This window comes from Lynx canadensis, chromosome E3 (assembly GCF_007474595.2).
Source record: "Lynx canadensis isolate LIC74 chromosome E3, mLynCan4.pri.v2, whole genome shotgun sequence".
NCBI classification, from domain to species: Eukaryota; Metazoa; Chordata; class Mammalia; order Carnivora; family Felidae; genus Lynx; species Lynx canadensis.
This window is the reverse complement of record NC_044318.1, coordinates 40,449,687-40,476,199: the sequence shown is the minus strand read 5'-3', so window position 1 is coordinate 40,476,199 and position 26,513 is coordinate 40,449,687. Positions and strand designations below refer to the sequence as shown.

Sequence of the window (26,513 nt, the reverse complement as noted above, 5' to 3'; positions counted from 1 at the left end):
TTGCACTTCCTACATCGATGTCACTCTGGGAAGAAAATGGTTTTGTGCAGTTTCAGGTTAAAATTTTTTTTTTTAGCGTGTACTCATTTTTTTTTTTTTTAATTTTTTTTTTTTTTCAACGTTTATTTATTTTTGGGACAGAGAGAGACAGAGCAGGAACGGGGGAGGGGCAGAGAGAGAGGGAGACATAGAATCGGAAACAGGCTCCAGGCTCTGAGCCATCAGCCCAGAGCCCGACGCGGGGCTCGAACTCACGGACCGCGAGATCGTGACCTGGCTGAAGTCGGACGCTTAACCGACTGCGCCACCCAGGCGCCCCGCGTGTACTCATTTTTGAGAGAGACAGAATGCGAGTGGGTTAGGGGCAGAGAGAGGGGGAGACACAGAAGCAGAAGCAGGCTCCAGGCTCTGAGCCATCAGCACAGAGCCTGACGCAGGGCTCGAACTCACGAGCTGTGAGATCATGACCTGAGCCGAAGTCAGATGCTCAACCGACTGAGCCACCCGGGCGCCCCCATGTGCAGTTTCAGTTTAAATAGATTCTCCAGTTGACTCCCCAGAGACTGACCCACACTGTTTTCCCAGGACGGCAGCATGCGGGTCCCCGCCCCGTGTGCTCTCGCCAGGGCTCCGTTTTTCCTTTTAAACTTCTGCCAACTTGGTGGGTAAAAAATGGAGTTTCAGTGTTTTTGATTATCAGGGAACCAGACCACGTATTACCTCTCAGTAGGTTTTTTCTCTTTGTACGGAGCTTTGTAGCCAGTTTTCACTGGAGCGTAGAACAGGAGAGTGAGCAGAGTGGGGACCGACCACGGTCCACGGGTTCCACGGTGCTTTTGGCACCGGACTCTAGGCCACAAATGGCCTCCATAAAAAAAAAAAAAACAAAACACACCTCATCTTATTTCTTTAAAATCACACCCACCCAGACTTCAGCAGTCCCAGCTGGCCTCCTGCCGCATGCTGGCGCAAGGGCCCCTGACCGGGCGGTACGGGGACCGGTCTCAGAAGCGCTTCTGGGCAGGCCCTGGCCTTGCCACCGGGTCTCCGTGTGAGGGGAGCTGTCAGGAATGCAGAGTTCCGGCAACTGGAACTTGTAGACCATCGCCCTGCACATTTTAGGTTAATAGGATGGACACAGCAGAGATCACGTCGTATCTTCTGAAGCTCTAGGCCCTGATAAAAAGCAGAGAGGACCGCTGAGGATTGCTGGCTTAGTTGTTCCAGAATCTAACTGCTCCTCCCAGGCGCTCTTGCCAGTGGTTTCTGGCGCAGGCGTCTTTGCAGCTGCTGGTCGTATCCGATGGTCCTTTTGTAGGCAGGTGACAGAGTGAACTGGGCGGGCCAGAGGCCAGTTAAGGGAGGGGCTGTCGAGCAGTATGTAGATTTGGGGTGTACGTCAGCAGAATTGGGGTGCAGTTACCTCAGACTGGCTGTTTTGTGCAGGCTCGCCTGGGCCAGAGATCTGGCATTGGGCTCGCCGTTACAGGTTTGCCGTGTCGCTCTGCCTCTGTCAGGAGGTGACATGTGCCACGCGAGGCGGTGACATTTGTCGTCAGGGCTTTTCCCAAGTCCTCTCTGACGTACCTTTGAAGAGTTGGTTCTGCTCTTCCCGAGATGAATAATTTGGCTCTCTGACTTTTCAGGGGAGTAGATGTTGGCCCTGTGGGAAGAAATAACTCTGTTCACGGTTTTTCAATAGGCGGTGCCTCTTTCCACACGGATAGGATTTTGTGGCTGGCCGCGGACACTTCGTCATCCCTGTCGTCATTCTTAGCCCACCTTTTCCGAGTGGTTTTAATGAAGCTCAATTATGAATCAGGAAATTACAAATTGAAAAGTTACGAATCAAAAGATCGTGAATCAAAAAGCTATAAGTCAAAAAGCCATGAATCAAAAGGTATTTAAATAATTTTTTTCCTCCTTTTTCCACCTAATCATGCTTTCAAGGTGGAGAAAACACCGCTTTTCCTGCGTGGCGCTTTCGCCACGTTGCTCCTCTCACGCCCTTTCCGCGGACTTTCTCGTGGTGCTTTGTTCGGGTCTTCCTACGAGGGGCTTATGGAACTCTCTAACATGTGCTGCTTTGGTTCTGTTTTCTGAAAGCGGACCAGCGCTTCAATGTTTTTCAAGTCACTTTTTAAAAAGTTAACGTCCTCCACTTTCGATTCGTATTCCCTCTTGAAGGCAGAAGTAGCTTATTTGAATGGCACTTAGAAGGTAGTGGTCTCCGGCCGTTCTTGAGCAGGCCCGTCCGTCTCTGTTGCATTGGCTGTGGGTGCCTTGCTCGGCCAGCTGGGGCCCGCGCGCGAGCGTCTCCCTGGCAACGCCCCGTCGCCCCGCCTCCCCTGCGCGGCTGCGCCGTGGGCCGGCCTGAGGCCCGCGTGCTCGGCCTCGCGTGCCCTCCGGCCCGAAGTCCGCCTCCGCGAGCGTCTCTGAGCCTTTTTTGCGTGTATTGCAGCTCTTTCCGGTCACTGTGGCACAGTGGATGTAGGAGGGCTTCTCAGAGAGGACGGCCGCCTCAGTGTAAACGGGGAGTCCCCGTGTAAGTATGGCCGCGCCGCGCGTGGGACGCTGGGCACTGGCGGGGGCTGCCGCAGGTGGTGGCGCGAGGCCGCGGACACGGCCCCACGGCGCCCCGGCGCGCAGCCCTCGCGGGTTAGCGCGGGCCGACCCCTCGCAAGAGGCGCCGGCAGCCCCAGATTGCGTTTGCTGTGACATGTCCGTGTATGTATTTTCCTGCACAATTGAGTTTCCTAATGTTTTCAAACCGCCATTGTTGTGCACAGTCGAGATTGACCAGGTCTGCGTGGTAATCTGTCAAATTAACTGCTTGTCACCACCACCCACAGGCGATGACTGGGAGGGGAAGAAGCTCCTTGAAACGCACACAGACATCCGCTTGCGGTCCTCAAGGCCAGAGAGGGTGGCGGGGGCCATTTGGCACGTCTTTTCTTACGCAGGTTGTGTCTCACGCCTTTTTGTTTTGTTCTTATCGTGTTCTTCGCAAATGCTGTGGCTCCTTGTTTGTTTGTGTCGTAAAAACTGACAGGAAGAGTACTGACTTTAGCTTGAAATACAGAGACTGTCTCTGTCGGGAAGCTCCTTTGGAACGTATCGAGTACAGGCTAAACGTCTGAGAAGTTACCTGCTTGAGGTGACACGACGCGTTAGAAAGGCTGGTCGTCCTCCCGGGTGCAGCTCAGTAGGAGCCGTTGCCCCGTGCATCGCTCCCGTGACCGCCGTGTCCTGAGCCTCTGCGGCAGGGAGGTGTGCGTGCACAATTACGTGTTTTCTAACTTACACCCCTAAGTTTCTTGCTAAAGGGTCACCTTTTTTAGACGGTTTTTTTTTTTTAAGCTAAACTTCAAAAGTAATGGCCTCTTAGCTGTTAATAAAACATAAAATGATAGATTAAAAACTCCTGTTCAACGATGTTTCTTTTCCTCTCAGGCATGTTGGAATTAACAGCGTCAGGCGTCAACACGCAAATGCGTATATAACTTTCAGCAGTTTTTCTGCCTTATGAGATGCGTGGTGTTTGATAACCAAAGTCTATCATGTTAGTCTGTTACCTAGTGGTACTGCCGTTTGTCATCCCAAAATACTTTTTCACTAGAAAGTGCTAACTTGTAGAATGATCAAGTGAAGACCAAGTCTATGGTTTTGGAGCCACCGTGGTCTCACCTAGAGCACGTTAAACTGCTGGTGTCCACAGATTTTATCTGTTAGCTCCAGCGGTGGGCGTGGGGGTAGCTGCCCGCCACCCTCAGGGCTTTCTGTAGGGGAGTCTGCCTTCCCTGCGTTGGGAGGAAGTGAATGCGGCAGCGTTTCATAATTGAATTTCAGAATCTCGCTCGGACTTAAATAGTTGATCATTTCTTCTCCTTGAGAAGAGACTCTTGACGTAACTGATTTGAGAGTCTTGGTAAAATGGATCCCAGTGGGAATTTCTTGTACTGTAACTACGGAGAGCTGGTTTTCCCGTGTGAGTTTTGAGTGTGCCCCTCTTGCACGCATCTTGTCTGTCACAGGTCACCTCTTGGTACAGATGCTGCAGAGGATTGGAGCTTCCGGATGGTTTGTGTCGAAGACACTGTTGTCGCTCCTTTGGTTGGCCGTGGTTGCTCCAGGTGGTTATTCTGGCTCTCTGTGTTAGCGCTCTCTCCAGGGCTTTGGGCAGCCAGCGCCTGCAAGAGATGACTTACCTAACCAGACGGAAGTTTCGTTTCAGGGCTACGTGCTTTGATCCTTGACATAACATGTTTCGTTCTCGGTTGCGTAGAAGTGCTAACACACTGTGTTCTCGGGTGTGTGAGCGTCTTCGTCTCTCCTCTGTGTTGTGTCCTGTGTTAAGTCTAGCTGCTTGAGTTAACTGTAATTGAGAATGCATGAATTTGGGGTTTCCCCTTTTTATCATTGTTCTGCGGCTCTGTCAGCATTCCATATTGCTTTGTGCTTATGACGTCCCTGTGTTTGACTGTATGGATATTCCTGCCGTGACGATCGGCGTCTTAATGTGCGCCATCCCTAATTTCTTCTAAGCATACTTACGTGATATTTGTTTGCACGTTGCCTTGTGCTCTCTTTTGGCCTTCACGAAAACTGTCTATTTAGGAATTTGATTTCCCAAAGACCCTTTCTTTAGAATGTTTGGTGTTTTCTCTTTTAGGGAAGGCAGCCTCTGGAATATTCTGGTGGCTAGGGATTGGATGGTACCAGTTTGTTACTTTGATTTCTTGGCTGAATGTGTTTCTTCTTACAAGGTAAGAAAACCAGTATCATGTCAACTCAATGTCTTTTGTTTGTTTTTTAACATTTATTTATTTATTTAATTTATTTATCTAGAGAAACAGCAAAGGGGGAAGGGCAGAGAGAGAGGGAGAGAGAATCCCAAGTAGGCTCTAGGCTGTCAGCAGAGAGCCAGATGCAGGGCTCAGACTCACGAACCATGAGATCGTGGTCTGAGCTAAAGTCAAGAGTCAGACACTTAACCAACTGAGCACCCCGGGCGCCCCTCAACTTGGTGTTTTAAAGAACTGACTTTGTGGGATGCCTGGGTGGCTCAGTCAGCGAAGTGTCCGACTTCGGCTCAGGTCATGATCTCGTGGTTCGTGAGTTCGAGCCCCGCGTCAGGCTCTGTGCTGACAGCTCAGAGCCTGGAACCTGCTTCAGATTCTGTGTCTCCCTCTCTCTCTGTCCCTCCCCCATTTGCACTGTGTCTCTCTCAAAAATAAACGTTAAAAAAATTTTTATAATAAAATATTGACCTTGTGCTAATTGCAGGACATAATTTGATTTGTTGGGTTTTTTGTTTGTTTTTTTTTTTTTTTTTTTTTTTTTTTATTTTTTTTTTTACTGTTTATTTATTTTTGACAGAGAGCATGAGTTGGGGAGGGGCAGAGAGAGAGGGAGACACAGAATCCGGAGTAGGTTCCAGGCTCTGAGCTGTCAGCACAGAGCCCGATGCGGGGCTCGAACTCACAGACCACAAGATCATGACCGGAGCCGGGGCGCCTGGGTGGCGCAGTCGGTTAAGCGCCCGACTTCAGCCAGGTCACGATCTCGCGGTCCGTGAGTTCGAGTCCCGCGTCAGGCTCTGGGCTGATGGCTCAGAGCCTGGAGCCTGTTTCCGATTCTGTGTCTCCCTCTCTCTCTGCCCCTCCTCTGTTCATGCTCTGTCTCTCTCTGTCTCAAAAATAAATAAACATTTAAAAAAAAAAAAAAAAAAAAGATCATGACCGGAGCCTAAGTCGGACAGTCAGTCGACTGCGCCACCCAGGCGCCCCTCTTTTGTTTATTTTTTTAATGTTTATTCATGACCTGAGCCTAAGTCAGACGCTTAGCCGACTGAGGCCCCCAGGCACCCCTGATTTGATGTTTTATAATGATTTATGTTCTATTTACATTTTTATAGTTCAGTATGTTAATGTCTTGCCTATTTTATATCATTTTATTTTTATTTCTTAATTTTTGAGAGAGAGACGGCACATGCGTGTGTGCACATGCCTTTGAGGGGGAAAGGGGCGGAGGGAGAGGATCCTAAGTAGGGTCCTGATGCAGGGCTTGGTCTCCCAACTGTGAGATGATAATCTGAGCTGGAATCCAGAGTTGGATGCTTAACCCACTGAGCCGTCCGGGCACCCCTATGTCACCTCATAGTTTACAAAGTGCTCTCGTGTTTTTATTTAATCTTTCAGACCACTTCTGTGAGAAAGGAAAGGCACTGTCATTCTTAGAGTACAGGGGTGACCCAGGTCGGGAGGGGGATGGTCAGGACTGGGAGCCAGACTGGGCAGTTCCTCCGGCTCCCAGTGACCTTAGTGTGGCTAGTGACCAAAGCTCTTTAGTGCCCTGCGTGGCACCTTGCATGTCAAGAGTTAGTGGATATAGGGGCGCCTGGGTGGCGCAGTCGGTTAAGCGTCCGACTTCAGCCAGGTCACGATCTCGCGGTCCGTGAGTTCGAGCCCCACGTCGGGCTCTGGGCTGATGGCTCAGAGCCTGGAGCCTGTTTCCGATTCTGTGTCTCCCTCTCTCTCTGCCCCTCCCCCGTTCCTGCTCTGTCTCTCTCTGTCCCAAAAATAAATAAAAAACGTTGAAAAAAAAATTAAAAAAAAAAAAAAAAAAGAGGTTAGTGGATATAGTCGATGGTTAATATGGGCCAGGAGACATCATTTTATGGACAGGCTCCCCTGTAGGCACCGAGGGGGTGCCTGGCTGGCTCAGTCGGGGAGCCTGCGACGCTGGAGCTCTGGGTTATGCGTCCAAGCCCCACGTTAGGTGTGGAGCCTACTTTGCAAACAGACAGACAGCCGTAACTGCATTTCTAATATTGTCGATTTTCATTTTGAAATAAGAGTGGGGTTATTTGGTATGAAATTACTCAGAGAGGTAAAATGGAATGGCGATCCTGCCCTTTCTTTTTCCCAAGGTAATATTTTTCTTTTTACTCCTAGGTGCCTTCGAAACATTTGCAAGTTTTTAATCTTGTTCATTCCATTATTACTTTTACTAGGTAAGTAGAATTCGACCTACTTACCTCAGATGATTAACGGATACACGTAAAGGTGAAAGGAGGGAAGGGGGTGCGGACCTCAGTGCACGTTGTGCAGAGCGTTGTCTGCACATACACGTGCAGCTGGTCCCTCTCCTCTTCTAGGTGCAGGTCTGTCCCTGTGTGGCCAGGGACACTTCCTGTCAGGCCTTCCTGTGTTCAACTGGACACGTGCGCACGGAACCCAGAGGGTGGACATCCCTGAGGGCACCTTCACACCTGATGCCCCTCATCTGAGCCAGCCGCCAGAGGTAGCCACCCAGGAAGCCCCCTTCTCCGGCCTTCCCCATCCGTAGTCCTCCCAGTAGGTTTTCGTACTGCTGGGAACAGGTGCCCTGCCCTGTGTTAGAAAGTATGTTTAAACATCAGATAGGCAAGGCTTAAGACTTGCTCCTTAAATGTTCGGAGATAGTTTGGGTAATGCCTATTTAAATTTTTTCATTCCGTTAATTTTAATTAAAAAAAAAAAACACAGCGTTTACTACTTTGGAAAATACAGAGTGTATGAAGAAGAAAATACAACCCCCCCATGTCTGCCACGTGGGGAAAATCCCTGATGACGGCTGTCGTCACGTTGTGTATCCGTAGCGTTTAGGGGACCTTTCACTGCAGTGTTTGGTTTGTGCTTTTGACTCAAAACTGCGCTTCAGATTATTTGACGCCAGACGGAGTTCTCCATTTGTGTTGCGGTTGGAACTTGCTGTCCCTGTTGTAGGGCGGCGGCGAGGCTTTCCCCCGGCGTCCGATGAGCGAGGTGGAAAGGCAGGTGGCCTCGTTGTCTGGACAGTGTCATGGCCACGACGAGAAGCTCCGAGAGCTGGCAGCTGTGCTTCGGAGACTGCAGGCGCGGGTGGACCAGATGGACGGAGACGGCGGCGGGACCCTGTCCCTGGTTAGAAGAGCGGTGGGGCGGCCTTCAGGGGCCACACGTGCTGGCGGACTGTCGGGCTCCGAGGTTGTGCCCAGCAGTTCCCCAGGGTCTGTTCTCTTCGTGGGGATGAAGAGTGGGAGAGGCACGGAGGGGACAGGTGGCCGTGCCAATCGGTCGTTGGGAGCCGTGTGCTGTCCCGTGACCGGGAGCTCCGGCGGGCAGCGCGGAGATCTCGTGCCCGGGTACCCCGCTCTGCAGGTGGCTCCTGGCCTGCGTCTTAATCTGAAAATGGCCTGTCACAATTCAGTGACGTTTCATCTCAGTAGGGATTTGCTTTGCACTTCCTGTCAACACTGATTTGAAAAGTTCAAGTCTGATGTAAAATGTCTCGCGGTCATCAAGCGGTTAAGAGTAGCTGCTTCTCTGTCCGGAACCCTGAAGAGAGTCTTGTTTATTTGGTATATTCTCAAGGAGAGACCTGTCAGTCCACTCTCCCCACGGCTGATGTTTATTTTCTTAGGTTCCAACATGCGTGTTTATTCAGTGTTTAGATGCTTTGGATTGAAATCTTTCAAATACGGGTTGCCCCTTGCCCTAACAACCTGCTGTTCCCTCACGTCTCTGGTCTCGACCAAGAGCCCCTCCCCACTCGGCACCAGAGTCAAGGTGTGAGCCCATCTCCCCTCCCTCACTGGTGCCGCTGGCCTCCAGCCTGGGCACCCCCAAGGCCCTGCGCGGAACCTGGTCCTGCCGTGCCCCTGGGCAAGCCTGCCTCTTGTCTCTAAGCGCCAGCACCCCCACACTTGGCCTCGGGGGAGCACTGCCCACCCCATGGCCCCGCCCACCACCTTCCCCACCCACCTTTCAAGTCACTGTCTTCTCACACCTGATGGGGACCAAAAGGAATGTTAGTGGAGTGAATGACCCTTTTCTCAACTCTGGTTTGGCCTGAGGAACATCACTAGTTTTCATTGTGATGTGTTGATAGCATGGGAGGACGCTCAGGTGACAGGGCGCAGTTTGCACCTTCTCTGCACGGCCCCCGCTTGCCCCCAGCGTGCCCCCCACCTTGCCCACCGCTTGCCCCCCCCCCCCCCCCGCTTGTTCCCGGCTTACTCCCGCTTGCCACCAGTGTGCCCCCCAGCTTGTCCCCAACTTGCCCCCAGCTTGTCCCCAACTTGCCCCCCAGCTTGTCCCCCGCTTGCCCACAGCGTGCCCCCCACTTGCCCCCCAGCTTGTCCCCTGCTTGCCCCCAGCTTGTCCCTTGCTTGACCCCCAGCTTGTCCCTGCTTGTCCCCCACCTTGCCCCCCATTTGTCCCCCGCTTGCCCACAGCATGCCCCCCAGCTTGTCCCCCAGCGTGTCTCCCACTTGCCCCCAGCTTGTCCCCAGCTTGCCATGCTTGGAGTGTTTGTACCTGCTCAAGGAGCATTGGCGTCCTTCATTGATTCCTCAGTGGTTGCTTATTTTTTGTTTTCTTGACCATAAAGTTGGGATGACTTCAGTCACATCCCGCTGGCACAGTTATGACTGGTCCGTTCTTGTTGGCCAGGTGAGAACTCTGTAGATGGAAAGGGTGAATGGGAACTTGGCCCGTTTTTTGCAGACGGGACGGGAATAGTGGGAAGGGTTGAAGCGCGTCCGTCTCGAGGGAGATGCCGGTTTGAAAAACAAGATAGCTGGACTGGATCCGTGATGCACCACCTACAACAGTCCAGCTGTCCCCGTGGGCAGAACGTTTGTGGGTGAGCAGAGTCCCATCAGGTAGCATGTGCTCCTAGCTGAGGCAGCCTGAAATACTGTCACCACCACGGGGCGAGAGGACCGTGAAGTCCTTGATAAAACAGTGGCGAGCTCCTTGGCCTATGACTTAGTTCCTTCTCTTGTGGAGAAAAGAAATGGTAGCTAAAAACAACAAACCCACAAACAAACCCAAGAATCCGTTTTAGTGTAGTACAAATGACCAAATTTTGTGCATCCTGGGCTCATCTTATTAAACTTAGGTTATAAATTAGCATACGTACAGATTTCACGGGTTCGTCTTACACCGTTTTCCAGTATTTACCTGTGTGCAGTGTGAACTGCAGTTTTCTGGGGTTCACCTGTGCTGGAAAACTCTTCTCATCTGATGCAACTGTCTCTCGTCTCTCGTGTTGTGAGCGCAGAGGAGAGCTCATCTGTGCAGCACTTTGTCCCTTTCCTCCCGGCTGCGCTCCGCAGCCTGGTGGGGAAGTGCTCCCGCCAGGTCACGTGTGGCGCCTGGCTGTGTGTCGCACACTGGGAGCGGCTCACATGGCAGGGGCTGTCCGTGCAGCGTCCCCTGAGAGTCGCAAGGCGTCCACATGTTCGCTCGCATCTGGAGAAGTGGGACTGTGTTGAGCTCCGGGGTTCGGGGTGGGGTGAGGACCCTGAGGGACCCCAGGATGCCAGGCCGTGACCGGGCGCCCTCGAGTGTTTGGGGTTCTGTACAGAAACGACTGCCAGGTCTTGGCTGCTTGTTAACGCCCCTCTACCGTGTGCTCACTCCTGTTCCTTTCCAATCCTTTCCAAGACTGACTCCGTGACCTTCCGCCGGGAGCACGAATCGCGAATCTCAAACCTAGAGGACGTTCTTGGAAAGCTGACAGAAAAATCCGAGGTTTGCATTCTCGACCTTTCACTTGTGGCCCCAGCAGTGAGAGGACATCGGGGTCGGCCCCGGTTGTCCCGCTCCTCAGCCTTTAAAGTGCCTCTTTTAGGGGGCTTGCTGTTGTCTTTTGTAAAACTGAAAAATCTTTCTCACTGTTGCCTCCCACCCCTGGTAGCTCCCTGTCATCGCGTTAGCGTGTCTGCCTCACGGACTCCGAGGTGTCTGAGGGGGCCCTGAGCTCAGGTGGCAGCGGGGGGACCGAGCTGTGGCCGGCTCTCCAGGTTCCAGGGCCCCTCTTTGTTCTCGATGTCCCACAGCCTCCCCCAGAGTGACTGTGTCTGACAGACCAGATTAATTTTCTGGTGGAAGAGCTGTTATTATCAGGTATTGTGAAGGCAGAGGAGGGAGGCCAGGATGTTTGCAGTGATCTGAGCCAGCAAGACCATGGGGCGCTCAGATTCAGGGTCAGCGGGCACCTTCGGACCCAGCGTGAGCCGTGGTGCAGCCCTGGGGGTCTTGGGGCAGCTGCCGTGTTCCTGCCCAGGGGAGGCAGGCAAGCTCAGGTCACCCGCTGACCAGGGTGTCTGTGGCACTGAGGAGAGGTGGGCAGCCGGAGAAGGAAGCGAGAGGGCGGGGACGGCCTTCGCTTCGCTCTGTGCCGGGAGGACGCCCCCCTCCGTTCGGTTACAGTTTGAAGAGGCGCAGTTCTCGACTCTCTGTGCAGTCTCGTTAGCTCCCGCATCTCTGAACGGACCCTGTTCATCATCACATCTTTGTGTGTGTATTTGTCATTTCCTTATCCTGCCACGTTCAGAAAAGACTTGCCAGAGGTGGTGGCAGTGTTCCACTCCTTGTCCTGGGTGCTGGTTACGGGAGCTGCTTGTTTGGAAAATCCATCAGGCTGTCCCATGTGACGGGCACCGCTCTCTGAATACACATTGTGTGTGTGTTAATAGTTTTCTTTGAAAAAATAAGCATCCCTCCCCTGCCAGCTAGCAGGCAGGTCTGGGCTTTGAACTAAAGGGAAAACTCACAGATAAATATGTGTAGTTTCATATGGAAACACATGGTTAATTGAGTGTCTGATCTATAAAATGCTAGTATGTAACTCTTGTATATAAACAGATTTCTTTCTCTCACCTTTAGGCCATCCAGAAGGAATTAGAACAGACCAAGCTGAGAACAGCTAGGTAGGATAATTTTGAATAAATTAAAATTTTGTCTTCTGTGTTTCCTTGTTGTGTGGGACAGAGCGGTCATTGGCAGGACCCCGTGTGCACCTCTAGTTACTGGGCTTTGTGGGTGAACACATTCCCACGGCATCTTGGTGGGCGACCCTTGGCGGCACTGACGACAGAGAGGCTCCCTGCGGGGCCCCGGTAGGAAGTGGGCTTCTGGGCCTGGACGCGCACCGCCTCAGCAGCTTCTCCTGCGGGCCGCCCCTGGCCGTCCAGGACCGCCCTTTTGTAAGGGGCCTTCTCACATACAGGACGGGGGCGCTGTGCCACACCTCTGGGCTGTGTTTTGGCCGCCTAAACAGCCCTGTCCCCAAGCAGTTTCTGGGGGCATGCTGTTGGGGTCCTCACTGCCCCGGCCTTTTCTCTGGCACCTTCATCGGCTCCCCCGGATTCTTCTGGAAGTACGCCATTCCCTTCCCTTGATACGCTCGAAGCTGCACATCGTTTTCCACACCCTCCAATTTTATCCATGTGGGCCCTGTGCACCCCCCCCATTTGTGTTTGTGACATGACACCTGTGCCCTTCTGTCCCTCCTGTCACTCCTGTGGCTCCACGTGGGGGACCAGACGATGAGTTCTAACTTTGCACCTTCCTGTCTCTGGCTCTTAGATCCCGTATCACTATTTTAGACCCCATATATCCTTCCGTCAGGATGGATATGAGTGTTAACAGCACATCTTAATTCCATTTCAGAGCCTGTATTTCCACAAGAAGGTTTGTTGCTCTGCCGATATGTGGATGCTAAAATGGTTTTCCCGGACTCTCCTGCCTGGAGACATGTAGTGTTGGTGGCTTACCAACCACAGCTGCCTCTAAACAAATACAATATCACAATATTTTGCGTCATAATGTACAATTTCTACATAAAAATAGGAATTGCTAAGACAAACTCTGAAGCCGTACGTTTTTCAGTTCAGTTACCTGTTCCATTAGCATGAAAATTTCATGTTCAACATTGTAATGGTTGTTGATAAATTTGTCTGATTTTAGATGTCTTTTTTATAGTTTTGAGGAGATAGATACAGGTTTTATTTATTATTTATTTATTTATTCATTCATTCATTCATTCATTCTTCTTTTAACGCCTGTTTATTTTGGAGGGAGAGAGAGTGCCTGATGGCAAGCGGGACAGGGTCAGAGGGGGAGGGAGACACAGAATCCGAAGCTGTGCTGACAGCTCAGAGCCCAACGTGGGGCTCGAACTCATGGACCGCGAGATCATGACCTGAGCTGAAGTCTGACCCTTAACTGAGCCACCCAGGCGCCCCTATTTATTTCTTTTAGAGATGTGGGTTTTAAGTACTAAGTAGTTTTGAGAGCTTTCTCCTGCTACTGACAGCCGCTGGGAGTAAGTAGCATGTGTTAGACATCTTACCTGAACACCAGGGCACGTTTGTGCGTTCGTGCGTGCACTGCTGTGGAAGAAGGTCTCTTTGGGATTTGACTTGAAACTTCTAAGTTCCCATGTTAAGGTGGGACAGGTCGCTGTGTTTACAGTATTGACTTGTCTGTGGGGTTGTGGGTCCCTCCACGTGTTGATCGCACGCATTTACTTTAAGCGTGTGCGACTGGGGACGCCTGACTTCCTTCCTCCTCCCGATTTCCCAGCGGGCTTGAGGAAGAGCCGCACCTCCTTTCCATGGTCAAGCAGCTGGAACTGGAGCTGGGTCATCTGAGGTCAGAATTGTCCAGGTGGCAGCATTTGAAAACCAGTTGTGAGGAAGTCAGCACGATACACGGAAAGGCAAGTTGTAAAACGTTTTATCATAGAAAACAAACACTATAGTTGAACTTTTATGTTCACGAACTTCAACTTCCTTTAGAACTTTTATTATATTTTAAGTTATTTACTTATGTGCATATTTATTTACTTTGAGAGAGCGTGCAGAGGAGGGGCAGAGAGGATCCCGGGCAGGCCCCATACAGTCAGTACAGTGCAGTGCAGAGCCTGATGCAAGGCTTCATCCCACGAACCATGAATGAGATCACAGTCTGAGCTGAAGTCAAGAGTCGGACGCTTAACCGCATGAGTCACCCTACATCTGAAGTTTTAAACCTTTAAGATAGCATGTAACATTTAACATAAAATAGTTAATATTCAGCTCTCCTGGAATTTCCTCTAGCACATTAGCACCTAGGTGTGCATCTGTCCACACTTTGTGTGCAGATGGCCATGTGCCAATGTTGGTTTGGGGGCAGGCCATTTTGTACGTCTTTTCACCAGAGTAGATTCGCACGGCACTCTGACGCTTAGCTTCCTGTTGCCACATATCCCGGTGATGTTTCAGGCCCCAGTTTCTTTATGCAAAAGAGGAAATCCAGACATTTATGCTGCATGAAAATGGAAAAAGAAACACTTGAATGGCAAAAGCTATCGTAAGTCAGAGTCGGACAGTAGATTGGGAAAAAGTGTCTGCGATACAGTTGATGAAATCATCTCTGCTCTGCAAAGAGCTCCTGGCATTGGCCACAGCAAAGACAGTGGGGACGTGGGCAAAGCATGTGAGCGGGTCACTCGTTTCCACTCCTCGGGTTTGCAGACGAAAGTGAACACCTGTCCTTCGGCCCTCAAAGTGGCCACGAGAGGGAGGACAGACCCACCCCCACCCCCCCAGCACTGACTCAGGGAGACGGCTTCCTTGTGGCTGGTGGGACTGGGTACCTCCACCCTCGTGGGGGAGATCTTGGGATATCAGCCAGTTACACAGATGCAAATTCCGAACCTGGCAGCAGCCCGCTTGGGGCCCCCGGCAGCAATGAGAGCGGCAGGCAGACGGAACCTCGGAGGCCATGAGGAGCCTTGCAGGGTTAGTGCTGGAGGGCTCGCAGGGCTGGAGGCCGTGGCACATCTGTGGCCTGTGAACGAGGGCCGCCGTTCACGCGGGAGCAGGGTGTCCCTAGTGCGGAGCGCTGCGGAGCTGTGCGAGGGGCCAGGTGGGCCTCCCGGCCTTGCTGTGGGACTCTGTGCTTTCTCCTGTGCATCCGTCCGTGCCGCATCCGTCACAGAGCCAGGGCGGGTAGAGCGAGAGCACAGGGGCATTTCTGGCACATGGAAAGTCACACGTATGTTGTTTACGTGACTGCTTCCTTACCGCACCGAGTTTGCAGAGCGGGGGCTCCTTCCTCTGTGCACCTGACCCATGAGTCACTCCCCTAGTGAGTGCCTGCTGAGGGGCGCATGCAGGGCGACCACGTTGGAGGAGCCTCCCTTCCCTCGGCCCTCCTATAACGTATTCCAACGCTTTTGGAGAGCTCCTCGAGTTTAACGTGAAGGGAGAAAGTTGTCACAGTTACATTATGGGTTTTGGAGAAGGTTTGTGGTCCTTTCGAGGTGTTAAGGTGACAGAAATGAAGCTTTTAGATGGTTTGGTTAAAACAGTAAGTTCACGTTCTGCTTACTAATGATTTTACTAGGTGGACGCCCAAGTCAGAGAAACTATCAAGCTCATGTTCTCCGATGAGCAAGGCGGTTCTCTGGAATGGCTGCTACAGAAACTTTCTTCCCGGCTCGTCAGCAAGGGTGATTTGCAGGGTTTGTTGCGGGATTTGGAGCTGCAGGTGCTGGAGAGCGTCACCCGCCACACTTCTGTGACACAGCAGGTCTCCGGCCCTGAGACCGCACCGTCTGCTGCGAATGAGGCCGGGGCTTCTGGGATAACGGAAGCGGTAAGTAGGCAACGGGAAATGTTTGAGGCGTGTATCGTGATGGAACTGATGACCTGCTTACCGAGCTGGCAGATCCTGAGATCTTACCCGACCAGGGTCCCCCAGGGATGTGGTTGTGGTCGCAGAGGTGCTTGGCGCCGTGTGGGGTACGGAGAGGGTGCCAGGTCGGCGGGCTGTGGCTGCTCTCGCTGCCGGTCAGCCGCTGCCTGGGGGCCTGGTCTCTGGAGCAGTGACCGTCGTGGCTGTGTGTGAGCCCCGGGTCAAGGGTGGTGCCGTCCCACCTCCACGTGGCGGCCCTGTGGTCTGGCGCAGGGCTGACACTCCCCGTGCCTGTGAATTCTGCTACAGTTAACTGAAGATGCCTTTCTAGTAAGACATCGGGCCTTCATTTCTCTATCGACACCTGAGCCTTGTTTGGCCCCCACTAATGCACGTTGCCTCCGTCCAGCAAGCGCGTGTCCTCGTGAACGACGCCCTGAAGCTGTATTCCCAAGATAAGACCGGGATGGTGGACTTCGCCCTGGAGTCTGGTGGTGAGTAGACTGAACACGGTGGTCACCTGCTGGCGGGCTTGCAGACGCGACCGCTGCTACCTGCCCCGATTCCATTTGGCCCCGAACCTGCTAGAACTGGGTAGTCCCCGGTGCTCTTGATTTAGCGTGTGGTCAGGTTCTCCCACAGAAGGCCGGTGTTTATGCTCACACGTCCATGGGCGTGAGCCCGTGTAACTGTGGGCATCAGCAAAGTCCCAATTTGGGGGCATTTGAGTAGCTTTTAGATTTTTCTAGCTACATCAGAGTTTACTGCCACAGAAATATTGCTTAAGTATTTACGATCTTTTGCGTTGTAAGGCGTGTTTTTTTTAAGTAATGAAGTACAGTAAATTGGTACCAGAAAAGTGGTTTTTAAACGGTTTCCGAGAGCACTCGATACGTGAACACGTGTTGTTTAGGTGTCCAGTGAGCGATGTTTAAATGCCTGCTGCGTGTGAGGACTGTTCTGGGTCCCGGCCCTACAGGAGCTGTCACTCTGTAGGGGACACAGATGACAGACAGGAAGTAGCCAGTGGTACCTGTCCGTGAAAACGGCTGCTGAATACGTAGAGCGATGGGGATGCTGTTCTGGTTCCGCAAAGACATCAAGGAGAAAATTGTGGTCCATTAAGTCGGGGAGGTGCTGCGTGCCCGCGTGCCCAGGCTCAGGGCCCGGGTGTATCTGGAGGAACAGAATTGCGGTTTAGTGGGGCGCCCGCTGGGCTCAGTTGGTAGATCGTGGGACTCTTGATCTCCAGGTCATGAGTTCAAGCCCTGCGTTGGGCTTCGTGCTTCGTGAGGCCTACTTAAAAAAGTGAAATTAAATTTAAAAAATTAACAAAGAATTTAAGAGGATTGTGGTTTGGTGAAGTGGTTCGCACGCTTCCCGTCACCTGCCTCCTCGGGGACGTTCGGGACAGCGCCTGGATCAAACACAGAGCGTCTCTGTGAAGAAATGGGCCTGTGTCCATGCCACACGAGACAGGTCGAGACTCCAGGTGACATGATGTCTGTTCGGGGAAGGTTTGGCCACCATGTGTGTAAGAGAAAATCTTAGTTTTCTGAGTTTTTAAAATGTGGGAATTGCAGACCAAGGGTTAGCAGACCAACATTTTCTCTTAGGAGGTTCTTTTTTAGAGCGAGGGTGTGCGCGTGTGGTCTGGGGCAGAGGGAGAGAGAGAGAATCTTCAACAGGCTTCACACCCACACGGAGCCCGACACGGGGCTCAATCCCATCACCCTGGGACGCTCAACCGACTGCGCCACCCAGGCGCCTGAAACAGAGGGTCTTGCCACGCGGTAGCCAGTGCAAGCGTCGGGGAGCCCTGCACGGCAGCAGGGACACGGTTTACCCTAACCCAGCCCTTGAGGAAACCCGAGCGCCGCCCCTGGTCAGGAGCCTGGTCCCCACTGGCCCCACTGCTGCCGCGGCCGTGACGCCGGCCGTCTGTGTCTCTGCAGTGGCGCCGCGTGCTGGCCCGGAGCCTCTGTTGCGAGCAAAGTCCTCCACGTTCTTCTGATGCTGGATGGGAGTCAGGAAGGCCGTCGACTCTTCTATGTGTGTATTTTGTTGAGAATGACTGTTCTAGAATATCGTGATAAACACGTTTTTGAAATTCAGTGATTTATGAAGAAACTATTTGCAATTCTGAGACATCAAATGCTCTTCTAACCATTCAGCTGGGTCATTGTTTTCTTAGAAGCATAACTAATCCTTACAGATTTGTATGTCATTAATTTGGAATTTGGGCAGTTTTGATGAGGTTGAACTGAAGGTTCTGTCACTACGCAAGGCATTTGTCAACTCTGTTTTTTACAGTGTCTGTACTTAAGGACGCTTTTTGTTTTCAGTGAGAATAGGATGTTTAAAGACACAATACAAAGGTTCAGAAATTCAAGTCTGTTGATCAGTGAGGTCAGAATCACTTTCTCTTCTTGTTTGAGTTCCCAGCGCCCAGGTCTGCCCCCCACGGTCAGGGGAAGTGCCCTCACGTGCGTGCCTGTGTAGGTGTCCTGAGGGGTTTGATGGACAGCCACACTCGGGAGCCACGGCCTCTTAGAATACAAGCTTCTCGGGAGCTTGTATTTGCATTTGTATGACGTTTTAATTTGTTGTTGTTCCCCACGCCAGCTCACGTGCCTTGCCACCAGCATCCTGTCTGCCCTGTTTCCTGTTGAGGGGCAAACTGGACCTTTCTTTTTTTTTTTTTTAACACTTCTTTTTAATGGAGATACAATTCACATAAGCTAAGCTTCACCCTTTGAAAAGCGTCTGATGTGGCGGGTTCGTGGTCACTGTGTCGTGCAGCCGTCTCGCTCCAGAATATTTGTGTTACTCCAAGGAGACCCCTGGACCTGGTAGCACACGCCGCCGCCCCCCCCCCCCCCCCCCCCCCCCCCGCCGTTCCCTGAGCAGCTGCTGATCGAGCGTGTCCCATCGCTGTGGCCTGTCCACAGTAGGCCCTCTGAGAGCAGACGCACCTGCGCACCTGTCAGGCAGCTCTGGTGCCTGTCGATTTGTCATTTAGTTAGAAAGAGGAACAAAAGCTCGTTGAGAGTCGCCATAGTGCAGACAGGGGGGGCTTCCCTTGTGTCCTGAAGCGGCTGCAGACTCTGAATGCCCGGCTTGGCAGAAGAGTGAGCGAGCCTGGGGCCCATCACAGAGTAGACGGTTCCCTGTGGACACAGAGACCTGCACGTGAGCCCCCGCGGCGGGGACGGGCCCCCCCGTGACCGCTTTCCCGGCGGCCGGTGCAGACACCCAGGCAGCTCCGACCTCTGCTTTCAGGTGGAAGCATCCTGAGCACTCGCTGCTCGGAGACGTATGAGACCAAGACCGCACTGATCAGCCTCTTCGGGATCCCGCTCTGGTACTTCTCCCAGTCCCCCCGCGTCGTGATCCAGGTGAGCCGGCCGGCCCGGGGTCTGCGCACAGCCCCCGGCGCCACCCCGATACCTCCGATCCCCTCGCTGTGCTCGTGTGCCCTCGTCCGCGAGTCTGTCCCCGCGGTCCCCGCAGAGGCGATGCTCCGCTGTGGCCATGCTCACGGCCGAGGACCTCCCTCGTGAGACAAGCTCGCGCTTTCTCGGTCTTTAAAGAGGCAGAGCCGGTGGACACGGTCGCACCTCAGGGAAGGTGCCTCCGCGGGGCTGAGCCCCGGGGGCCTGGGGGGCCCGTGCTCACACAGCATTTGCGGCTGCCTCTGTCCGGGGTGCCCTCAGCACACACTGCTGCTCCGCACCCGTTTTACATGGTCCGTCCCAAAGACTCAGGGGAGGAATTTCAACTGTATGTTGGTTTCCCTTCAGTTCTGAAATGCTGCCTTGTGTTAATGACAGTTTTGAAGAAAGGTCAAACGATTCCTTTTGTGGGAACGGTGCACAGGATAGCTGTCTTTCACTTGGAAACACATCCAGTCTTAGAGAATTCGTGAATTACCGTGAACATTTAAGTATCGGTAAACTTAACATGTCGGAGCTCGGGTGCTGTCCTGGTAGCCTGGCTGTGGTCTGGTGCGCGGGACCGGCTTCCCTTCAGTCCTGAGCGCGTGTCGGGCGGGGTGCCCATCGCTGCGGGCGGGTGGACCCCACGGCGGGTGCGCACCCCCAGGCGCGGGGCGGACGGCCGCGTGCCCCTGCACCGGTTTGTGGGTGCTCCCGGGACCCCGGCAGGTGCTGCCTCGGCTGCAGGGTGGGGCCGTTTGCCATCATAACAGTTCAGAGGTCTTGATGTTCCTGTCGTCCCCCCGGTACCACACTGGCCCACGGAAGTCGTGCCCGCTCCGCCGACTGGATCCGTGACACTCTGTGTTAGGCGTGCGTGAGGAAGGGACTGCTCTGTGAGGAGCACCCACACGGGAACCTGGACGGGGAGGCTGCACGTGAGGCACTGGTGCCTGCAGACACAGGACCGGCTCCTACCTCCACAACCAAGGCAGGGCAGCCGAGAGAGTGTTCCCCCAGCCCCCCAGGGCTCAGGCCCAGACCTTCTTGTAGAGGGCACAGCCAGGGCTCACTGAATGGTGCCACCCTCCAGGGTGCTGGGGAAGCTGTTCCCAGTGAGGGCACCCTCCGTGCACAGAGCTTAACCCTTGAGGTCCCAGTCCATTTGCACAGGGCAGGTACAGAGGATACATAAATCAGGAACGAGGGATCAACCAAAACTGAGTACAGGCGTGAGCAAATACACAGGTGTCGCTGTGTCTGTCCCTTCCCCTCCTGCTCCAGCTCACGAGCAGCTGCCTGCCAGGGACCCTGCCTCGTTCACTTGGTGCTTTCTGGCCAGCACAGTGCATGCACCAGGCCCCCCCCGTCACAGGCATGGTGGCTTCTCTCACAAAAATATCCCTACGCCTGTGTCGTTTTGTATTTTGCCAGTGTATCTTAGGGACAGCAGAGGGTAGATGCCGGGACGGGCTCTGCTGGATAGCACCAGGTTACAGAGGGGCACGTTCTAACCGGCGTGTGTTAGAGTCGACGCTGCCCCCGGTTCAACGACAGACACTGTCAAACCCGTGCATTATTGTTGATCCTTTCGGTGAAAAAGGGTAACCACCTGTCGTTTGAATTTGTATTTCTATTGTTATTCCGTAGCATGCAGCATCTTTTCATATGTTTGAGGACCATTTAAATTTACTTCTTTTAAAAAATGAGTTTGTCTTGTCTATTTTCGTTTAAGGCGCTGGTTACCTTAACTTTTATGAAACTCATTGACATACTGGAGATCGTCACCCTCTGGAGTTTAAGTTGCGAAGGCCTTTCCGCATTTTGTCTTTTGATCTTGCTTATGATGGCTGTTTACCGTGTAGAAGTTTGTTTATTACTACATCAGTATTACTAGTATCTTGTCGTTGCTGTGTGTTAAGTTTCAGATTGTCAGATACGTTCTTCAGGGCTCGTTCAACCTGCAGTTGACCCTCAACGACAGGTTTGAGCCGTGCGGGTCCGCTTCTGCACTGTCCTCCCCGTCACGAGCTCTGTGGTGCTGCTTCTCTCTAGTTTATTTCATTGTAAGGGTGCAGTGTGTCGCCCGTGCAGAAGGTGTGTGATGCCCACGCAGCAAGCCCTCTGGCCGCCTGTGGGCTGTCAGTAGAGGTGCTGGGGAGCCAGAGATTATTCGTGGGGTCTTCACCGTGCAGGCAGCTAGTACCCCGGCCCCCGTGCCGTTCTAGGGTCACGTGTGTTAAGCTCTCGGTTTTTGCCTTTTCCCTAGCCTGACATCTATCCGGGCAACTGCTGGGCATTCAGGGGCTCCCAGGGGTACCTCGTGGTGAGGCTGTCCATGGAGATCCACCCGACCACCTTCACTCTGGAGCACATACCAAAGACGCTGTCGCCCACGGGCAACATCACCAGCGCCCCCAAGGACTTCGCGGTCTATGTGAGTGAGCCTCGTCCCGGCTCTCCCCTCCCTTCAGTTCCAGAACCTCCCTCAGATGAGCCCAGAAAAGGCTGTCGACACAAGTCTGTGTCACCGGCCCCTGTCCCCCCATCAGTGCTCTGAGCCGGTTACATGCGGAGGGAGACCGTCCAGTCTATCTCAGGGAGGCCAGTGGGCGTGGACTGTGCTCGCTGCCCCCCGCTCTGTGGGAGTGCTGCCCTCAGGACCAGTCCCTCCGACCCGGAGAGTTCTGTGTCTAGAGAACGTTTGCCCATTCGGCCATAAAGGCAGGCGTGACAACTATACGCTGCTGAACTTACAGAAAACTCCCAAACACGAAAGTTGGAGAAAGAGCCCCCAGAATCCCAGCACCCAGAGAACTCATTGTTCATATCCTGGCGTTTTCTGCTCTGTCCACTTTTTTCCCCGTAAAAGATACAGCCGAGACGGCACAGTTTGTATTTTGTGATGGCGATAAACGCTTTGTACGCATCTTTAAATACGTGAAACACCGTCACGTAGCGAGGCGCTCGCGTACCTTTCCACTTCTCCTGCTGTCGCCGCAGCTTCTGTGTTGGGGGCCGGCGGCCGTACCCGCGGTCTCCCTCCGCCCCGCCCCCCCCCCCCCCCCCCCCGGTAGACTGGACGCTCACAGTGGCACCACCGTGTACCTCGTGGCAGGGGGCGGAAGGGGGGCGTGAGCATGCCCTGGCCAGTGCTTCACCTCACTGAGCCCTCTGGTCCTAACCTCCACTAGCCTGGCCGGTAAAAACGGCCTACTTGGTCTACGTTTCTGTGTTTCACACGCATGTTTCCTCTTTTGTAGGTTCATTTTGTTTTTATTCATTTATCTTCCGGGAGTCTTAGTTTCCTTAAGCACATCTGAGCTCTTTCCACATAGAAACGCCTGTCACGCGTCCCTCTTACAGACACGCTTCCCAGTGTGCGTCCCGATGCTGCACGTAGCCACCTCTGCTCGTCCTCTGTCACTGCTTCCACGCTTCGCACGGAAGTCCCTTCCCGCTCTGACCCACTCTGACAGTCGCCTGTCCTTCCCACTGGCTGCTTCCTTGATGCGCCAAAATACAAACCAAAGTCACCCCTTAGCCACGTTAAGCGTGCGGTTTGCCGGATTCGGCGCGTTCACGAGGCCGTGCCGCTGCCGCGCCATCCTCACGGAACTTCGTCTTCCCAAACCGAGCCTCCGTCCCTGTTCCACACTAGCTCCTGGCGCCCCGTCTGCCCTCGTGCGAGTCGGCCTCCTGCGGCTTCACGGCCTGCTGAGCCGCCGTCCTTTTCCCGGGCTCATCCGATGCCCTGGGGCTCCGCTGTGGCGTGTGGAGCGCCGCGGGCCGGGCGGTCACAGAGGGGTGCCTGCGGTCAGTCCCTCCTCTCTTGCCAGCTTGCCGGTTCCAGCTGTGCTTTTCCCTGTCCACGTCCGAGAGGAACAATACCTCCCTCGGGGGCCTGTCGTGAGCTGTGTGGTTGTGGAATGCCCAGCGTTTACCAGGGCTTCTGGAGAAGGCCTTATTCCTGCTTTAATCTTCCCAGATTGTGTAGAAGGAGAGCAGTCTTCGTTAACGCAGTGTCGTTTTTCCATTTGTTAACGACTGTGTGGCTTTGGTCTCAGGGACTAGAAAACGAACACCAGGAGGAAGGACGGCTCCTGGGACGGTTTACATATGATCAAGACGGGGAGTCCCTCCAGATGTTCCACGCGCCGGTAAGCACTTGCGCGGCTCGGCCCGGCCCGTAGCTTCCCGAGGCCCGACCCGCGCTCCGCCTGCTCTCGGCTCAGCAGGAGCCCCCGCTGGCCTCAGCAAAGCTGCCCGGTGGGGTCCGTGGGCATCAGCCTGAGCGAGTGACCCCGAGCCTCCTGACTTTTCCCAGAGGAGCCTTCTTAGCGTATATTTGGTTCCACGTGCATGTGTCCCGTTGCCGGAAGCCGAAAGTAAATCTGGGGCCCGCTAGGAGTCCCGTTTCTACCCGAGCTACGTGTCCTAGGATACGTGACTTAGTTCATACTGAGAACTTAATCCTCCAGCTTGACCGCTTACTCTCAAATATCATGGTCGGGAAAGTGATCAGGCTTGGGGTGTTCATGTGGATAATCGTGATTTCCTCCCCACCTTGTGATTCCAGAAAAGACCCGAGAGAGCTTTCCAAATAGTGGAACTTCGGATTTTCTCTAACTGGGGCCATCCGGAATACACGTGTCTTTATCGGTTCAGAGTCCACGGAGAACCCATCAAGTAAAGATCCCGCTGTCAGTTCTTGTACATCTTGTATATACTGGGACAGCCTGACACACTGGAACCCTTTGTGAACCAGGGCGCATGGAGCAACAGGATACGGTCACCCCTAAATAAGCGCCACCGACTGCCACTGGGAGTGGACGCCCTGCTTGCTCTCCTGTCCACAGAAAACACTGCATGTCGAATGCGTAGTTTCACTGAGGTCTGCCAGCAACAGCCGATCTCTGTGGAGATTCCTTTGAATGTGTGGGTCACAAAGACACATGTGTTGTTTTGGGGATTTGTTTTTGAACATGAAGCTCTTGATACTTGTATTTTCTTGACATCAGGAACAAAGCAAATGAAATTAAAAGGTCGAAGTGTTTGAAGCTTTGATATTTAGCCTTTCACTGGCCCTTCTCAAGGACTTTCGGGGGCAGATCGATTTCATGTGTTCGATCCAGCACACGTTTCTTTCAGGGAAAAACCGCGTCACCAAGTTTCGGTTGTGAACTCCTTTTTTCCAGGGTAGGATTTTTCCCTTCATCCCGCACCAGGTGGGGAAATTCCTGCAATGTGTTTTTCTGCTTAGTCTGTTTCACTGTGGGCTGAAGGGGGGTCTCACATGAAAGGGGGCGGTCTGGATCTAAATGGACACATCAGTCGAGCTCTCAGGTCTCAAGGAGGCTCATCCCCCCGGGGGCTGTCCCCGAGTCTGCGCAGTGTCCGAGGGAGCCGGGACACCCAGGCTTGTGGGTGTCGTCTGCGTCTGGTTTGAATTTTGCTGCAGAGTTGAACACTAACCTGCTCCCTGTCTTTCCGAGTCTAAAATTTTTCCTCCACTGACGGTTATCCAAGGGGATTGTTCAGGGTAGCAAATTCTTGAAACCATTACATTTTGTGGTTATACTTTTTCTCACAGTGGCACTTTCTTCCCGCCTCTAGCTGGGATTTGCCTCTTACTATGGCTGTCGGCCGTTCTCAATTCCTTGAGACTCATTGTTTATAGTTAATATTTAATATTTAGACTATTTTACTGAGCAGACTTTATAAATGAGATATCTGCAAGGCACTTAAAGTGTTACAGATGTTTTAAAAATTATTTAAGTTTTATTGGTTAAGACCGTTCTTTTGGTGTTCTCATAAATACTGTATTTTCAGAAAAAGAAAATGATGGTGCTGACTGGTTTTCTGAAGAGTTTTATGTATATTGCACAACAGTCCTCAGATACATAAAAACTACACAAAGTAGCATTTTTTTCACTCTTCTTAGAATTGGGACTAACTAATGCCTATGCAGTTAAGTCAGATAAAATGTATACAGATGTTTCATATATTACGGGATAAATCTATAAATCAAAATTTCCTATATAAAACTAAATTTGGGAGTTGGGTGGAAGTATTTTGAATATTTATTTTTAAAGATGCAAGATAGGACTTTGTGCGCGGTATTTTTGTAAATGCTTTTCAAAACACTTGTCTTTGGTAGTGCTGCTTTTGCTGCCACCAAATTGATAAGATGCTATTGAAATGTTTAAATAAAGAGTTTAAATTTTTAAAAGTGCATGTGATGTTTCGAATGCATAATAAATGGTGTCTTTTCTCAGCTTGCTCTGTTCCTGCCCGTGGGGTGTGGGGCGATGACACTTGCGAGGTCTAGAGATGGCCCCTTGGGAAACGAGGTGAACGGTAGAGAGGGTTGCCGGACAAGGAGAAAATCGGGAAAAAGAGGAGGTGGATCTCCTCCAAGGGACATCTGCGTCATCAGGGCACCTGCTGCCAAAGATGGGTTTGGGACGGGAGTTCATTTGTAAGTCTGACCCGGGATTGGTTCATTCAGCCAACGCCTCCTGAATGCCTACTGCGTGCGTGAGGCCCTGGGCTGAGGATCCCTAGTGAGCCAGGACGGAGCGCCTCTTCGGCAAGAGCTGAAGCCGCAAGAGCTGAAGCGGCGGGAGGAAGCTGCACAGCACCTCGGTGGCCGGGCGTGAGGCCTCCGCCCGGAAGGGACCCTGGAGGCCAGGACCCCCAGGGGAAGGCTGCACCTGCGTCTCCCTGTCGGTTTTCGGGTTCCCACTCTGTTTTTGCCCTTCTGGAAACACTATGCCCACTAGCAAAAATAGGCGTATACTTCGCTGTTGTTTACAGGAGACAAATGACCGCGTACTCCACTTCAAGCGCCGTGCCTCCCTTTTTTCCATTGTGAAAAATACCTGGAGGTCTGTCACAAAGGAACTTTAAAGAAAATAGCAATACCATTGGGGATTTAATGGTTACTGATCTACGGACATTTGTTTGCATCATCTATACGAACGATAGGTTACAAACAAGGACTCTGTAATCAACATCCTCCGGGGTCTGATGTTGGCTGACACTGAAATCCAACTGGGCTGCAGTTGTGCTCCCCCCCCCCCCCAGTCCCTGTCCCCATCCCCGTCCCCAGAACCCATCCACTGCCCCTATCCCCATCCTGTCCCATCCTTTTCCCTGTCCCCAGAACCCATCCTTCTGTCCCCAGAACCCATCCACTGTCCCTATCCCCGTCCCCTGTCCCATCCTTTTCCCTGTCCCCAGAACCCATCCTTCTGTCCCCAGAACCCATCCACTGTCCCTATCCCCATCCCCTGTCCCATCCTTTTCCCTGTCCCCAGAACCCATCCCCGTCCCCAGAACCCATCCACTGCCCCTATCCCCATCCCCTGTCCCATCCTTTTCCCTGTCCCCAGAACCCATCCTTCTGTCCCCAGAACCCATCCACTGTCCCTATCCCCGTCCCCTGTCCCATCCTTTTCCCTGTCCCCAGAACCCATCCTTCTGTCCCCAGAACCCATCCACTGTCCCTATCCCCATCCCCTGTCCCATCCTTTTCCCTGTCCCCAGAACCCATCCGCTGTCCCCATCCCCGTCC

At 52.9% G+C, this 26,513-nt stretch overlaps 1 protein-coding gene across 15 annotated transcripts in view; it reads left to right on the top strand.

Annotated features, from left to right (window-relative positions):
- The window catches only part of SUN1 (Sad1 and UNC84 domain containing 1), a 54,400-nt gene extending 29,233 nt beyond the window's left edge, over positions 1 to 25,167 (top strand). For 6 of the 15 annotated variants that reach the window (XM_030301566.1, XM_032591575.1, XM_030301565.1 and 3 more), the window contains exons 7-23: positions 1,703 to 1,900; positions 2,462 to 2,545; positions 2,853 to 2,963; positions 4,035 to 4,133; positions 4,673 to 4,766; positions 6,957 to 7,015; positions 7,160 to 7,305; positions 7,770 to 7,946; positions 10,476 to 10,562; positions 11,700 to 11,743; positions 13,401 to 13,536; positions 15,207 to 15,458; positions 15,907 to 15,991; positions 18,780 to 18,895; positions 21,204 to 21,371; positions 23,002 to 23,094; positions 23,514 to 25,167. In XM_030301566.1, the coding sequence (XP_030157426.1) occupies positions 1,703 to 1,900; positions 2,462 to 2,545; positions 2,853 to 2,963; positions 4,035 to 4,133; positions 4,673 to 4,766; positions 6,957 to 7,015; positions 7,160 to 7,305; positions 7,770 to 7,946; positions 10,476 to 10,562; positions 11,700 to 11,743; positions 13,401 to 13,536; positions 15,207 to 15,458; positions 15,907 to 15,991; positions 18,780 to 18,895; positions 21,204 to 21,371; positions 23,002 to 23,094; positions 23,514 to 23,627 (2,063 nt within the window). In that variant the 3' untranslated portion in view covers positions 23,628 to 25,167. The remainder of the gene's footprint in view (positions 1 to 1,702; positions 1,901 to 2,461; positions 2,546 to 2,852; positions 2,964 to 4,034; positions 4,134 to 4,672; positions 4,767 to 6,956; positions 7,016 to 7,159; positions 7,306 to 7,769; positions 7,947 to 10,475; positions 10,563 to 11,699; positions 11,744 to 13,400; positions 13,537 to 15,206; positions 15,459 to 15,906; positions 15,992 to 18,779; positions 18,896 to 21,203; positions 21,372 to 23,001; positions 23,095 to 23,513) is intronic. The other 9 variants (XM_032591576.1, XM_030301569.1, XM_030301571.1 and 6 more) reach the window with 5 other exon arrangements.
- Positions 25,168 to 26,513: the final 1,346 nt, after the last annotated feature.